The 17,088-nt window shown below is 47.2% G+C and overlaps 1 protein-coding gene across 2 annotated transcripts in view; it reads right to left on the bottom strand.

Annotated features, from left to right (window-relative positions):
• AJAP1 (adherens junctions associated protein 1) overlaps positions 1-17,088 on the bottom strand; it is a 126,870-nt gene that overhangs the window by 43,029 nt on the left and 66,753 nt on the right. For both annotated transcript variants that reach the window (XM_007527244.3, XM_060201316.1), the window contains exon 2: positions 12,030-12,826. In XM_007527244.3, the coding sequence (XP_007527306.2) occupies positions 12,030-12,826 (797 nt within the window). The remainder of the gene's footprint in view (positions 1-12,029; positions 12,827-17,088) is intronic.

The following is a 17,088-nucleotide window of genomic DNA, read 5'->3' as shown; positions in this document are numbered from 1 at the left end:
CTGAAAGCCTCCTGGGCTCCACAAAGGGGACATGGGAATGGACAGCGAAGCACTGCGGGTGGCACAACTCTCCCCTCTAAGCCTCCCAGATGAGTACTGGGGGAGCCACAGTGTCCCAGGTGGGTCAGAACAAGAGAAAAGGGGAGTGGCACTGTCACAGGGCCTAGTGTGGCTTCTGCATGGGTGTCTCTGTGACTGTCTGTCCCATGCAGGCTGGGGCCTTGTGGGTCCCTATCCTTCTAGAGTTCCTGGTACATAGCACCCCACTTCAGGACAAGCATGCTCTTCAAGGCTCCATATGTTAACTTGCTCAGCTATCAGCTCATGGGCCTTTGAACCACCTGCTTCTCCCTCTCTCTCAAGCTGTCTCTAAAGATGAGTTTCTGTTGATGACAGAACTGAATCTTCTCAGCAAGCTGCTGGTGGGGGCTTTAAGGCCCCTAATCCTGGCTACCTCATCCATGACTTTATGGAGGCAGGATAGACACATGCAAGTGTACAGCCCATCATTTCTTAACTCCTATAGTGCTTTTAAATGACAGAGGTGGGCACCTGCTCTGCCCAGAGATTACAGCAAAGGAATCTGAGTACATGTCATCACCTCAGTTACTTATTTACACAAAGAAAAATAAATATTTTCATGATAAAATAAAAATGGCATTTTTGTTTGTTTGTTTTAATTTGGACAGTCTTATCTGAGGGAGACTGGGAAAGGCTACCCAATGGAGAAGGGCATCCTCCCTGCTTAGACTACAAGGAAGAGTGCAGGTACAGTTCAATCCAATCAGCAGGCAGTGGGATCACTCACTACAAAACAAGAGGAAGGGGACTAGTAGAGGCTTCAGGATACTTGAAGTATCTATTCTTCCTTAGGAACCCTTGGAGGCCCTGGCAGGTGCTCTGAAATGCTGGTCTCCTTTACAATCTGGTTGACTTTTCCCAGTAGGTATGGGCTCATCACCAAAGGAAAGAATTGACTATTGTTCTAAAGGAGGCATGTACTCTCTGTGGGCAACAAACTGAAAATGGGGTTCAGGGACCTCAAGTTGCCTTGGCAGCAAAGCAAGGAGGCACCATATTGGTAAGCAGGAGAGACTGCAACCTCCAGGCACTGATGAAATCCAGCAGGAGAAGTGGAGCCTGTATTTACACATTGCTTTGTGTAAGGAAAAATAATGGTGAGGACTTTCCTGTCACTACCACTCTTCAAGGCACCAGGTAGGAAAGCCGTGGTTAATGTCTGCTTATGGAGCAGCCCCACAGACTGTTCTGTCAAGATTCTTCTTTAAGTCTCATCTAGATTATAGTCCCTTTCCATTTTCCATTCCACCATCCAAAGCCACACTTAAGGACAACATCAGACATCAAAAAACAAAACAGTCACAGTTAACAATATTTATATGTTTTTACTATATTTGGAAACTACTCTCTTCCCTGATCCAGCTTCCTAGTCCTTTTTACAACTATGACACCGTCTCCTCAGACAATAACCTGGGTCAACCTACATATTAGGCATCAGGCTCAGGCAAAACCTAGTAAAATTATGGGCCTCTTGGAATATACCTAAAATAGACCTACCAGCTTTTTCCAAAATGGAGATCCCAAATATTCATCTGCAGTATTCTTGTCTTTACGCTCATGATTATCCAACAATTAGTTCTGATTTCTATCTTAACTCTTTTTCAACCACCAGGTTCCAGATGCTACCATGATGCCAACCTGACTTCCCTGGGCAGATGACCTCACCCAATGTGTCCTCCCAGACCCCTGCCCCCTAGGGAAAGAGAGAGACAGGTTGAGAATATGGATTGACTTGCCAATGCCCATGCTCAGCAGGAAAGCAGTTACAGGAGCCAGACCTTCCACCTACACCCCACAATGATCCTGGGTCCACACTCTCAAAGAGATAACTAGGAAAGCTTTCAAGGGAGGGGGTGGAATACAGAGTTCTGGTGGTGGGAATTGTGTGAAAATGTACCTCTCTTATCCTATGGTCTTGTCAATATTTCCATTTTATAAATAAAGTATATATATATATATATGACAATCCAAATCTTGACTCACAGCAACAGAGATGTCCTTTCTCCCTTTCCTCCTCTAATAAGAAGTTATATCATACACAGGTGTCCCAAGGAAATTTCCAGGTTCTCTTGCTCTGGGTGAGGAATCTACTGTTGACAAGCAATGTCCAAGCCCTCTTCCCTCAGCCTTCTTCCTTCAGGCTGAGCTCCTGTGAAGTCTACAGGAGACAACTTTTTTTCTACCACCAGTTATTGAAGGAGCTCCACCACTCCCAGTGACTCCTCCTTTTATTTCTTTCTGAGTAAAGGTGAGAGACACACATGCACAGAGAGTGAGAATAGGAGGTGGGGAGTCAAAGAAAAGGGGAGGCAAGACACATGCAGCCCTGCTCCATTGCTCATGAAGCTCCCCCCGCTGGAAGGCTTGAGCCTGGGTCCTTGCACAAGGCTAACATGTTGGCTTTCCCAGGTAAGCCAACACCAGGCCCCCAAGAGTCATCTTTCAACAGGTTTCTTTATCAAGAGACAAAAGTTGTATCTAGCTGACCATTGGAGCATGAAGGAAGAGGATACTTTTAAGGTTGAATTTATTACCCAGAGATGTTAGAGTCTGAGCAGTGACACTATGTGTGCAAGAGCTTCTGGTACCATGGAGAAAAAAAAATACAACTCAAGGATAGAGAGATGAGACTCTCCTGGATTATCCAGAAATTGGGGGAGGGGTCCATAAACCCAAACACAAGTGCACTGGCTTGAATAGTTTCCCCTTCAAAAAAGATGCCTAGCCCCTGATCTCAGTATATATGAAGTCAACCTGATCTGAGGGATTCAGAGACCATCAAGGTAAAGCAAAGTAGATTAGTTGGGGCCTTAATCCAGTGTGATGCTTATCCCTAAGGGGTCAGGAGAGATTCAGACACAAAGACAGTTGCCACAGGGGAAGAGAAGACATGGGAAGGAGAAGGCATGGAGAGGAGTTTACCTTCACAGCCACCAGAGGACCCATCCTTCCCACACTTCAGTTCATCTTGTATCTTTAACTCCAGAGAGGAGAATGATTATTTCAGCTACCTGGGGAGCCCAAGGGAGACATCCAAGAAGGAAGCACCCAATCCTCATTCTCTTTACCTCATGGGGCTTTTATTTAGCAGCTCTAGTTGATATGGGTACATGATTCCTGGGCACTAACTGGGGACTGGTACACAGGCAGGCAGAGAGACCAGCAGACATCCTGAGGGAGATTTCTGAGGTTCTGAGCTGAGGGAGATTTCTGAGGTTCTGAGCTCCCACTCAAATCCATAGCTCTTAGAGGGACCTGGGCAAGGTACGTGGAGTTAGGTAGATCCCTCACCTAGCCCAGCTTTATACTCTGAGCTGCATGGTTACCTGTAGTGACACCACTTCTCAACCCCTCACATGCCATGAGACAGGAAAGACTTGCCAGATTCCAGGCCAAGAAGCTGGTTTTATTCATTCACTGTAGGTGCTATTTACAGGAAGGAAAGCAGATGGACAAGTTCATTAATGATCCACCCTCTCCCTAGCCCATCTGTCCACAGTCTTCCCTGCTCCCACCAGATAAAAAAATGGTATTCTGCTCTCTGCAGAGATGTCATAGTAAGTACCCCGTTGTTGCTCCCCCTTTCCTGTGGGCTCCACCACTGGTCCTAGGCAGAGGCCTACATTAGAGAATATGCCATCCCAGGTAGGATCTCTAGTCTGGCTGCCTCTTTGATGGACTCTGCAGAAAGAAAGGGTACATCACCTGAGAAGTGGGGAGATTATGTTATCCTTGGAGCACTTTTGTAGGCCAAGAAGGTGAACTAAATGAGGAAGTCCCACCCCCTTTCCCTCCCAGAAGCAGGGATTCCTTTATGTCACAGGTGTGCTAGTTGAGGAGGGTCCCCAAGAGTCCAGAATCAGCACTGGCTGAGAGTAAGGGAAGCTGGGTCCTGACCCCTTGCCCCACTCAGGAAAATCTGGGCCCCCCAGGTTAGATTCCTGGAGCAACCTGGAGACCAAGGCAGAGGAGTGCTGGGGCTGCTGGTGGTACACCTAACACACATCACCATACTCAAGGACCTGGGTTCAGGCTCCTGGTTCCCACCTGCAGGGGACAGAAGCTTCAAGAAGCAGGTTTGTCTCTCTATCCCTCTTCCCTCTCAGGTCTTCCCTCAGGTCTCCCTCTCTATCCCTCTTCCCTCTCAGTTTCTCTCAGTCTCTACTAACAGGAAGAATGGTAACAGAGAAAAAGAAAGGAAGAAAGAAAAATAAAGAGAAAAGAAGAAAATGCCACTAGGAGCAGTGGATTCATTTGACAAGCACTGAACCCCAGGTGAGGGCGAGAAATATTTTGGATATTTGGGAGATGGGGTTGGTGTCTGCCCCTTCCAAAGGAAGCACCCACTGACCATACCGGTCCCCTTTCTGATTAATGAGACCTCATTCAGACCTCCGGCAGCTTCTGGGAGAGTCTGACTGGGCAGCTTAGAATCAAGGCCTTATGTTAGCATCTGGAACCTGGTGGCTGAAAAAAGAGTTAACATATAGAGTCAAACAAATAGTTAACTAATTATGAACTCAAGGCTGAAATAGTTCATATGAAGAGTTGGGGGTTCTCTTTTTCGTAGAGAGTAGTCCTATTTTAGTTATATTCCAAATATCCCATGACTACACTAGTTTTTTGGTTTTTGTTTCGACCCCACCAATGTGTCCTGGAGCCCCCACTTCCCTGGAGCCCTGCTCCACTAGGGAAAGGGAGAGACAGGCTGTGTATGGTTGAACCTGACAAAGCCCATGTTCAGCAGGGGAGCAATTACAGAAGTCAGACCTTCCACCTTCTGTACCCATAATGACCCTGGGTCCATACTCCCAGAGGGTTAAAGAATAGGAAAGCTATCAGGGGAGGGGATAGGATACGGAGTTCTGGTGGTGGGGATTGTGTGGACTTGTACCCCTCTTATCCTATAGTTTTTGTTAGTGTTTCATTTTAATAAATAAAAATAAATAATAAAAAAAGAATCAAAGCCTTTCAGGAGAAACTTCAGGTAATGGACAGATGTGGTCCTAATGGGGCCACAAAGATATCCAGGGGACAAAACAAACAGCACTTCCAGCACTAGCAAAAGAAACCCTAAAGTAGCCTTAAGTTAGTCTGTCTCTACACCCTGTGACAGGCCATCATCATCTGCTGTCCTTTACTTCTGTAGCCTCACATTGAGCTCAGTCATGCCCCAAAAGATCTTGCCAGAAGGAAGTATTTTCAGCACTGAGGACAGAGAAGCCTGAGACCTGACATCACAGCTGAGCCAAGGACATATCATATTCATTCTCTCTCTCTCTCTCTCTTTCTAGCCACCCCCCCCACACACACACACACACACACACACACACACACACACACACACACACACATCCTGTAGTCAGTGATCTCTGGGGAGGTTCAGGCACTCTGTTCAGCATCCCCTCTGCTGAAAGGGACTTCCGAAAAAGCTGACTTTATTTCACTCTTTGGAACTGTTTCCTAACGGCGGGTTGAGGAGTGGACTACAGAACACATTCATCAGGTTTCTGATTCATGATCTCGGCTGAGTCTCTGGACATGACCTCTAGGGAGCAGAGAGCCTCCTCTTGGACTCTACATGCAGCACGGGCAAGAGCAAGGCCTTGGCTCCTGTTGTGTTCATGTTGGTTCTGTTTAAGCTTGTGTTGTGGGCTGCTTCTGATCAGGGTGGAGGAGTCCCCTTCACATCTGAAGGAAAGAAAGCTTCTCATGCCCAAGAAAAAGCAGCTCAGAATCCAGTCACAGCTGCCTGCACCTCCATGGGCAGGAGCTGCAGGGCTCACCAATAGTTTGCAAAACAGACTGCTGAAGCCAGGAAGACAGAAGTAGAGCTCCCAGCCTTTTCCTTTCACTAGAGACAAACACAGCAGAGGACTGCTACCAAGGCCAGATGGGGCTCAGTGCCAGCACTATGAAACCACTGCTCACTCCTAGCAGCCAGCCAGCCATCTTCTTTCCTTCCTTCCTTCCTTCCTTCCTTCCTTCCTTCCTTCCTTCCTTCCTCCCTCCCTTCCTTCTTTTCTTCCTTCCTCCCTTCCTTCCTTCCTCCCTTCCTTCTTTTCTTCCTTCTTTTCTTCCTTCCTTCTTTCCTTCCTTCCTTCCTTCCTTCCTTCTTCTATTTTATTTGATAGACAGAGGAATTGGAAGGGGAGGGGGAGATAGAGAAGGAGAAAGAGACACAACTGCAGCCCTGATTCAAGGCTCATGAAGCATCCTCTCTGAAGGTGGCGAGTGAGGGCTTGAACCTGGGTCACTGTGCATGGTAATTTATGGTTTCAACTGGGTGCACCACCACCTGGCCCCATCTTTCCTGTTTTTATTACACTCTAGAAATAGAGGATAGATCCTCAAAGGTTTTTATCTGTTCTAAAGACAAGGAAAATACATCCTGGTTCTCCTAATCAGGCCCCCTTTCCCAGGTGGGCCTCTGGGCTTACAGGAGCTCTGCCTCCCCTTCCATGCTCAAACCCCAGCCAGCCACCCACTGATTCCCACCCAACTGAGTCTTCTAGTTCAAGCACATTGCCCCTATCTGCCATAACCCCAGAAGCCTGGTCAGCTCTTTCTGCCTGGAATGAACCCCTCCACACTGCACCCCTGCTTCCAGATAAACAACGGTGTTACCCAGTAAATTTTGCGGCATTTCTCACCGAGTCTCAGCTGTCATTGCTCTCTTAGGCAACCATATGCCCTTACTGGTGCTGCTTCCTCCAAAAGGTTTTAAAACTCTTTGAAAGGAAGGCAAGGGGCTGGAGTCTCCACACCACATGTCATCCATGAAAGATGCATTTCTCATCACCAAGTCTGGAGCTGATGTCTCCCTGTACAGCTGATCAAGAAGCCAGAAAGTCAAGCAGAATCTTCACGTTAAAAAAAAAAATGATGCCCTGTTTAATGTTCAACTTCAATGCTTAGGATAATTCCTCTGCAAGTGGATGGGAAGCAATAATTCAATCAGCTGACTAAGGGAAATGTTCTCAGCCCAATACCCAATGAAGTGCACTGTGTAAAGGAGTATGTTATCCAAGGGGTCTCTCCTGAAAATCCCTGCTACATGAAGAGGCAGCCATCTGCTATTCATTCTCAGAGGATATATGCTTCAAGGTGCTGGGAGTATCAATGACAGCCTCCTCCTGCAGCCCTCCAGGGTTTGGGAAGAATAAGAACTCGGCATTTCCAAGGTAGATAGGCACTGTGCTTATGCTGGAATTAAAAAAACCTTCCAGTTCCCTGACAAGTTCTTAGAATGAGACCCGGGGGAGATCCAGAAGTATAAGAAGAACAAAATGCAACAAGCTTTAGAAAGGGGCATGTGAAGGGAAAATGGTGATGGAGTTATCTCCAGAAGATTCCAGAGCTGACTTTAATGAGTCTGGGCTCATTTATCCATTTGGTGTGAACATAGCTTGGCTCAGCAAAAGACCAGGAAAGTGAGGGAGGGGGATAGATGGCTCCAGAGAGAGATGAGCAGACACATGCCGACCTGCCTATAGCTAGGATGGGTCACCCTCTGAAACCACTGTTGGCCAGATTTGTGACAGCATGTGTATTTAGAAAGTCCCAGTGAAGACCCTGCAGACCAGGCTTGCAGTCTTCAGAGTTAAGGATGTTTAGTAGAATCCATTTGTTCATTAATGCTCTTATCCCAATTAAGCCACTCAAAACTTTTGAAGTTCATGAGTCATTTGCTTCAAATATCCCTAAATTAAGGATGGATTCACTTCCCTGGTAGCAAACACCCAGCGAGTTAATTAAAGGGGGCTCAGCATTTCAACAGCCTCTCCCTACTTCATCTGCTCCCAACTCCATTCCACTCTGAGTCTAGCCTTTAGAAATTACTTTTTAAGAAATCCTGTGCCTTGTTCCTGAGGCTGCTCTGCTGAGCTGGTCAGCTGATCACTAGAGCACTGGCCTGTCCCTCTTATTTGCAGAGGGACAAACCTAAAGGACACTGAAGGTTGCCCCAGTGCCAAGGACAGAGCAACTTGGAAATCATCCCTGGAAATGCATGAGTGCATTGCAATGTAAAAATTACCAGACAGGACTGAGATGACATCTGAGCCACTGCATCCTTGAGCTGCCAAGTAAAATGACTACATGATTGAATCAAATGAGAACAAAGCTTAAATGACAAGGGGATTCTGGTGAGGGGGCTTCTTGGCTTTCTCTGAACAGGGCATCTTCCCAGAGCTGAGGTCATGGACAGCTGAGGCAAGCTCCAGATGTATCTGAGCAGCCTGGAGAATCACAAGGACATCAAGTCCAGGACGCCCCTACCGAGCATAAACCGCATGCCTAGTGTTCATGCCCCAGGAGATTCCCAGTGGGCAGAAGCAGCAACCACAGCCAGTTGGTTTGGACCCCCACAGCTCCCTTTATGAGTTTTAAGATAAAAGCCCAGGAAATGACTTTCAGTAGTTCTCCTGGGAGGCTGTGTGATTCCAGGCTCAGAACATCACCAGAAAGAGCTGTCACTAGAGAAAGGCACTTAACTGTAGGGGAGCTCTCCTCTCTGGACCTCAAGTGAACCCCTGACCCATCTGATATTTACCCTCTGCCAACACTGTGTAAGGCTGGAGCTCAGTGCCTCAAAGAACCCAAGTCAGATTATTTTCCATCTCAAACAGCCCCAGGATAGTGTCATCTATACATCTGCTTGGAGGACTAAGGTCAGACAATCCTCATCAAATGACCCGACAATGAAGCAACAAATCATCATAATGAGAACAATCACAATTGTCATTGCCATCATAGTAACACCATCACTATCATGACTTCACCATCAACACCACCACCAGTACCATAATCATGATATCACCACCACTACCACCATCAGCATCAGCATCACTATCACCATCAACACCACCACCATTAGGACCACCACTGTAATCACTGCTACCACCACTATCATCACTATCATCAGATTTCACAGCAGCAAGCCTGGGCCCATTAGCAGTTATGGCCCAGATGCTGAACACTTGGCAAGTATTACTTTACTTAATCTTTGCAACATAATGAGATAGTTAATTCTCTAATCCCCACTGAGACACAGAAAGGGCAAGCAAGTTGCCCAAATTCACACAGTTAAGTCAAGGTGAAGGTAGGCTTTTGAAGGCAGACAGTGACCCTCTTTACAGATACATTAAAATTATCAATTTCCTAATCATTTTATGTGCAGCAAAATTCTTGCAAAAGGGGCCCTTGATGATTCTAACAGCTGTTCTCTACAATGCTGTCTCCCAAGGGCTTTCAGAGCACCCAAATCAACAACTACCTGACCTTATGACACACAGAAAGACCCGTAATACAATCAGACAAGAAAAAGTCACATCCCACTCCCAAATATTTCTCTATGGGAGCAAAAATAAATCTCATAGTTCCCTCATATCTCATTCTAAAGTTATTGGACAGAAGAACTGACTTAAGAAATTAGTTATGAAATCTTCATCCAGATTTGGGGAGTCCTAGCAGATGGGGCAAGAGCTGGGTGAATCTGAGATGGAAAGATTCTTGCACTCCAACAGTCTGTTTTTCCCCTGCAGTCTCTGTATGGAGCTACTCTTGTTGGGTATAAAAAGAATAGGCACTGAGGATCCCAGGTGCCAGGCACTGGATTCTGTGTCCCATGGTGACTTATTGAATTATCAGCAACTACTAAAAGTAAGATTGTTAAGTATAATTCTGTGGTTGGAGAAAGTGACGCCAAGAGAAGAACACACAGCTACATGCTTAGAGACCAGCTCTAGTTGTTGCACTAATGCCTTTGTGCACAGCCTCCAAGATTGCAGTCCTGAGATTCTTCAAGACCATCTGCCACCTTGAATTCTGTTAGGTGTATGAAACACAGCCACCATTCACAAATAGTCAGGCACCCACATCTACAGATGATGACTGCAGAATAATGGGGATCTGGAACAGTCTAGCCCTCCAGCCTCTTCCATCTGGACAACTTGACAGTACAGTTTTCCTGACCTGGGCCCATAAAGGATTTGTGCTTAGTCTCTCAGTGCTACAGGGGCATGTATTCCTATGCAGAACACTTTGCACTTTGACAAAGCCACTTGGGAGAATCAGCTAGTGTCTCCTCTCCTCCCTTTCTGTACTTTGGCCTAGAAGCTGAGGATGCTATGTATCCCTTTTCACCATCCCAATGAATTAAATGCAAGCACACATATTACTCACTCTTCAAATTTATTTTGCTCAACAAATTAATCTACCACCAGATTATATTATGAAGAACCATAAATCTTTTCCAAGATAAGCATCTGTCGAGTTGGATTAGCAGCATCCAATGTACTGTGAATTAATTTGCTAAGCCTTCTAATGCGGTCCTGGGCATTTGACATTAGTAATAGCAAATGTAATTTGGAATAAATGGAAACTTGTTTTCTCACCAATGTCTATATAGTAAGTGACATATGCAGAGGAGATGACAGTAAATGAGTGCTTCACTAAATTCCATTATGATGATGGCTCATGAGTTTATCGAGGCAAAATCACATGCTTTGCAAACTGGTAGTGGGTGCCTGACATCAAGATGATGAACAGAAGGCCCTGTGTGTGCAGATTCCAGGAGGAGGCTACATGGGGTGCCCTGTACCCCACTTCATTAGGCTCCCCAGCTCATGGCCCCCATTCCAGACCCTGCCAGCAGGAAAACAGTTTGATTTTACAGACATGTTGCTCTCTAGGGAAGAATTTCTCAGAATAGAAATTGCACTTCTCCTGTCCAGGTGAAGGAAGGAAGTAGGTCACAGAACAAAAGCCACCCACTCTGTGAAAACCTGTTCAACTGCTGACTGAGGTCTGCTTGCCTGCCCATGTACAAAATCTGCAGACACCAGGAGGAAGAGAGCCAATGATGGCACAGGAGCTGCAGACAGCTCCTACTGGGATGCATTCCCCTACCCCTTGGGGTTCAGAAGAGGACTGTGTGGGTTCCCAGCAACCAGATATTTGAGATATGTGGAAGCAAGCAGAAGGTACAGAGGATGCATGGTACCACCCCATACTATCTGCTTGATAGCTAAAATTTGCATCCCATTTCACCAAAGTAGTAAATATTGCTGGTGGTTCAGGATATGCATATGTACAGATGTGATTTGTGAACTTCAGGATGAGAGTAGAACACAGGGATCCATGAAGCAAGTGGTGTCATGAAGCTGGACACACGCTGGTGGCCAATGGCTAAGGAATGCCTTTAGCCGGGGGGATTCACAAGGATTACTACTTTGGAAGCAATTGGAGCAGAGGTTCTGGAGGAGAAAGCAAAACTGCATGGGAATAAACATTTCAGTCACAAGAAATGGTGGCCATGCACATAGATCTGGAATCACAAATCTGAGTGGGAGACCATTACTATATCTTCCATCCTCCATCCTCCAAGGCACACCCATCCCAGGGCAGTGTGAAAAGTCTCATCTCACTGAAGGGCAGTGCTGTCTCATGCCAGGTCTCTGTCTCTCCTGTCTCTTGTTTATAGTAATTCCTAAATCTGGGCTCATCTTTAAAGGGTTTCTGAAGACTACATGTGTAGCAAGGCTTGTACCTGCATCTCAATCCCAGGCTACTCCCAAGTATGAGGTCTCGCCACTCTGGAAAAATAGAGTCCTGTGCTTGGAGGGACTCGGGCACCACAGAGTTCACTTCTAGGCCAGTATTAAGAAGAGAAGCTCTCTCTTTTCTCTCCCTGTAGGCAGAAGGGCTTGATTTTCTCCCTCTCAAGTACAGTTTGTATTTGTCAGGTTCTCTCCTGTGCAAGTTCAGGGACAAACACTGTTGCATCTCTACCTGATGTCCCACTCCAAGCTCCCAGACCTTTTTGTCTTAGGTTCTGCAGTTGAGAAAGAGAGAGACCTCCAGAGCAGCCTCACCCAAGCCCAGCTCACCATCATCTTAATTCACACCATTAAGGCAAACTCAAAGCAGAATAGAGATGGGCATACCTGAGGTCTCCCCCAGAATCCTTGGGGGCTTGTCTTTGCCAGGACTGGTGGAAGGCTCTGTTATGCTAACCCCAAAAGGGAACCTACTCCCAGAGTCCAGGGGCTCGGTAGCCCCCTTAGTCTGCAGTGTCGTAGAAGTGGCCAGGGTGACTGTGGTGGTTGTGGTGGTGGTGGCAGCCACGGTTGTTTTCTGGGTCTGAAAGATGGAGACCGTGGTGGGGCCATAGAGGCCTGGAAATGTGTTTGCCTCTGGGGCCTCCTCCTCACCCGTGGGTCCCCAGGCAATGAACTCAGTCTCCGTGGTGGGCCTGCTGCCCTGGAACTGGAAGTCAAAGTTGTTGAAACTGGCACCCTGCAGGTGCCTTCTGCCCCTTCTCAGGAGTGCCTGCTGGTCCGTGGGGGCCCCACTGCCTGCCGTGGCAGATGGGGATACCGAGGAGGACCCCAGAGAGGGACTAGATTTGGCTGTAGCTGGGGGCTTGCCCAGCCCTCCTTTGGGCACCAGGGCGGCCACCTGGTCCCGGGGTCTGTGTGCTCGTTTGGCCCGAGGGCTCTGCATTTGCCCGTGACTGCGGGGTGGCCGGGGGCTCCACACAGGGGTGGGGACCCGGGCGGGTTGTCCACTCTTAAAACTCCACAGGCGGGGTGGCCGGCTGGGCGGTCGTGGCAGGAGCCGGAAATCTGGTCCAGGGCTCAGGGATTCACAGGAGGGCAGATCCAGAGCGAGCTGAAACATAGCTATCAGTATCCAAGCATGGCTTCCAAGGGAGCAGGCCGGCCAGTGGATGGACATGGAACTGTCAGAAAAGAGAAAGCAGTGGTTAGTGCCCAGGCTTGCTCCTGCCACTGCCTTGCTCTATGCCTGCAAAGAGAGCAGAGTTTCACTTCAGGTGGAGATGGTAACCCTTCTTCCCTTACTTCAGAAGCCTTGTGCTCAGCATCAGCAAGGAAAAGACCTGCCCAAATCAGCCTGTCATTTCCAAGAATATGCCACCCTTTTAAGGGAAGGAAAGAAACAGTCTCAGAAATCCTTGGGTTCTCAAAAATCCTAAGAAAATGGGTGGGCTATAGGAGGGGGTCTTCTTGCCACTTGACCCCTACCTATCCCCAAAAGTTCTACCAGAGTGATATGTGATGGTCAGTGTACACCAACCAGCCAGTGGCTGAGGGAATGCCACTGTTTCTCCCACCAGATCAGGTAATCCAGAAGCCATGACAGTCCCATTCAAATCATCACTTGTTGCTAGTATCACTTGTGAAAAGTGACAACAATCTGGAACTCTAGGGATGGTCACAATGGACTGGGGTGTTTGAGTATGTCCAGGGCATAAGCTTCCAGCTGGTCAAGGGTTGGATAAATTTTCTTCACCAGGTGCTGGGTAACTTTAGGACAGAATAAACTGAGGTTGGGAGGTGGCACATCTGGTAGAGTATATAGCTCATAATGCCCAAGGACCCAGGTTCAAGCCATCCACCACTCTCCATCTGCAGGGGCTAAGCTTCTTGAGCAGAGAAGCAGAGCTGCAGGGCTCTCTCTCCTCTATTTCTCCTCCCCTCTCAATGTCTCTCTATCTCTATCCAAAAATTTAAAAAAGGCGGGGAGGAGTCGGGCAGTAGCGCAGCGGGTTAAGTGCAGGTGGCACCATACGCAAGTACTGGTGTAAGGATCCTGGTTTGAAGCCCCGGCTCCCCACCGGCAGGGGAGCCACTTCACAGGCGGTGAAGCAGGTCTACAGGTGTTTATCTTTCTCCCCCCTCTCTGTCTTCCCCTCCTCTCTCCATTTCTCATTTCTCTCTGTCCTATCCAACAATGACAACAATAATAACTATAATAATAAAACAACAAGGGAAGCAAAAAGGAATAAATAAATATTTTTTAAAAAAGGGAGGAAAAAAGGAATAAATCTGCAAGCTTTTGTGTCACTACCTGTGTGCACCAATAGGAGTGTGACTCAATATTCTGTGGAGCATGTGGCTGTCGATATGCTAGTATCACTGGGTATGGATGTGAGTGTGAGAGTCAGTGGATGATCCTATCATGATGTCAGTGGTTGAGCCCAGTCAATGGATGGGTATCCATGCACATGCACATTAAAGAGAGCTGAGTGTGTCATCCAGTGTGTTAAAGTATGAGGAAATGTCCCTGTCAATATTTGTTCATGTGAGTATGTTGTGTGTGCTCTTGACAGTATCAGAGTGTCAATGTCATGTATGAGCTTGTGTATGTGCCCATATATCCTCTCATAACTCCCTCCACACTGACTTCTGTGTCTGGGGCTGACTCTTTTCTCACTGACACCAGAACCTGCTGTTCCTGCTGCTGGCCACGGGAATCTTGTATTAATGAGGACTCAGGACCAAAAAGGACTGCTCCCCAAATAACAGGCCCTGGTTTTTTAATTAGAATGAAAGTGCTTGGCTACAGAAATTAGGAATTGCTCATTATGCTAATGCTTCTGCTCCGTGTTTCTGCCGGTGTGCAGTTTCTCCGCACAGCCAGCCAAGCTTGAGGCAGGGACCAGGGCACCATCACTGTACGCAGAGATGTAGGGCAGGGCGAAATCCCCCCACTCTGCCCCCAACAGTTCCTCCTGGTCGCAGTAGACTCAAGGTGCTTGGAAGCTGCAGTACCTCTGGCTATCCCATCACTCTCACATGTGGAGAGGAAACTGGCCAAGATGTTGCATCAAGTCAGTGTGTAGCTCAGCCCGGAGGGCTCCACCAGACTACCAGATACTCACCAGACCTCACCATGTACCACCGGCCTACTGGGCCTCAGCAGGCAGACAGGTAACATCCCAGCACCATCAGGCATGACAAAGCCCATCAGACAGGCTGAATAAAGAGCAGCCGCATGCAAATTGCCTGGTGTCAGTACTTGGAGAAATATTTTCCCAGGAAATTAAAACCACAACACCTCAGCCCGGGCCTGCCTGCCTGCCCCAGTGTAACTTCACACACAGGATATTTCTGCCATTTTTCACCAATCATGAGCTGTAATTGGTTACCATAGAAACCCCCTCATTTCCAAGCTACCCAGCTGTTATGCAGGAAAAAAAAAAAAACTAAGTGATGGTAACAGGCAGAGAGAAACAGATTCGTTTCTGGCTTCTTCCTTCTTAAAGTGATGGTTTTTGTTAGGAGAGGGAAGTAAGGAGGGTAAGGGCCAAGTCATGAGGGGGGCTCCTCCTTGCTCCCTGCTGGGCCCCAGCAGCCAAGAAGTCAGGTCAGGGGAAGCCCTTCCAGAGGTACCCACCAAGTCTTGGCCCCCAAAGGTCCAAGGTTCTGGGGCTCTGTTGTCACCAGGCCTGGTGACATCTCCCATCTGTGCCATCCTGAGATGCAGGTGGTCTATTCTCCCAGGTGAGACTACCTATGGGCACAAGGGGACTCAGTCACATATGTAGAGTCATATGAGGTACACCTTTGACTACTCTCCATCCCTCCCTGACCTTCAAAACCAGACAGAATCCCAGGAATGTTCTGACCTGGCTCAGCATAATCTAGGACCTCCCTTTTCATGTTCATGACTAGGAGGCTCTTGTTGGGTCATTCACAGGTCTTCGCACCCCAGGAAGGCATCTGAGGGAGAGAGCTGTCAATCATCTCCCAGGAGGACAAAAGACTCCACAAATCTGCATAAGGAGGTGCAACAACTGTCAACATACAACAATCAATGCTCACCAAGCCATCACACAGGTTGAACAGTGTACACAGCCCTTCTAAAAGCCAAGGTCCCAATGAGCCCCCAAAATCATGGCTGCCACAGAACAAAGACAATCCCAGAAGGTGGAGTGGATGCAGGGAGACAAGATCTTATCTCCTTGGTGGGGAAGTAAAGTGACAAAGCTGCTACAGAAAAGTTTGTAATTCCTTAAACACTTGAAGTTACCAGTGGATTCCACAATTCAACTCCTGGGTGTAATCACTTTTCCATATAAAACTGTGTGCAGGGTGCTAGGAAAACAGCAGTGGTTGTGCAAAAGACTTTCATGCCTATGGTTCTGAAGTCCCAGGTTCAATTTCTGGAACTGCCATAGCCAGAGCTATGAAGTACTCTGGATAAGATTAAAAGAGATGAATGAATGAATGAATGAATGAATGAATGAATGAGTGAATGAATGAAAATGTGTGGAGAACTACTATCTGCTGCAGTGTTAGTATTAGTGCAAGGTAGGCAGAGTCTACATGTGCATGCTCTGCAGGCTGGAGAGACACAGGAAATATAGTCAAGCCATGTAGCAGACCAGCACTAGGTCACAAAAGGAAAGACACGCTGGTCCACACTGTTGGTATGCTTCTAAATTCTGCTTATAAGACCTTCTGTTTTGATCATCACATTAGGTTCGCTTGTATTACTCACGATGTGGTCTGTTTACATAATCACTGTTTTACCTGGGTCCCGCCCTGCCTGCAGGGTATTGGTTTAATCCCCACTGGTTAGATGGAAGCTTTCTATGTTCTGTTCGCACTCTTTTTTTTTTTTTCTCCATTCCCTCTCCTAGTCATTTCCTTTCCGTTGTCACTTACAGTGAAGAGATGCATAAAAGGCGATGTATCTGATTAATAAACGAGATACTGCTTCCCAGCTCAGCCATGAGTCCCTGGTCATCTCTCTGCTGCCAGTGAAGCTACCCCAGCTCAGCATATATCGCCCTGAACAGGGACTGGCATATGGTGCCTTGAACAGGGACTGGCACACACTACAATATGGGGAACCCTGAAAAATAGCAGGTCATGTGAAGGGAACCAGTTACCTGTGGTTCCCTGCCCATTCAGTTCCCGGAATTAGGAAATACATAGACACTGAATTAAATTAGTGGTTGCTGGGGTTGTGGAACAGAGGACAAAGGGCATGACTGCTGAAGTGAAGGGGCTTCTTTCAGGGGTGATGATATGTGTTTTGAAATCAACAGTGACGATGGTTGCACAGCCTTATGACTACAGTAAAGCCACTCAATTGCAGACTTTATTTAAAGTATATATATATATATATATATATATATATATTTTTTTTTTTTTTTTTTTTTTTTTTTTTCCAGCAAAAGAGAGAGACCAG

Source organism: Erinaceus europaeus, chromosome 11, assembly GCF_950295315.1.
Source record: "Erinaceus europaeus chromosome 11, mEriEur2.1, whole genome shotgun sequence".
Taxonomy (NCBI): domain Eukaryota; kingdom Metazoa; phylum Chordata; class Mammalia; order Eulipotyphla; family Erinaceidae; genus Erinaceus; species Erinaceus europaeus.
Note: the sequence above shows the minus strand (reverse complement) of the source record. Positions and strands in the feature narration are given on the sequence as shown.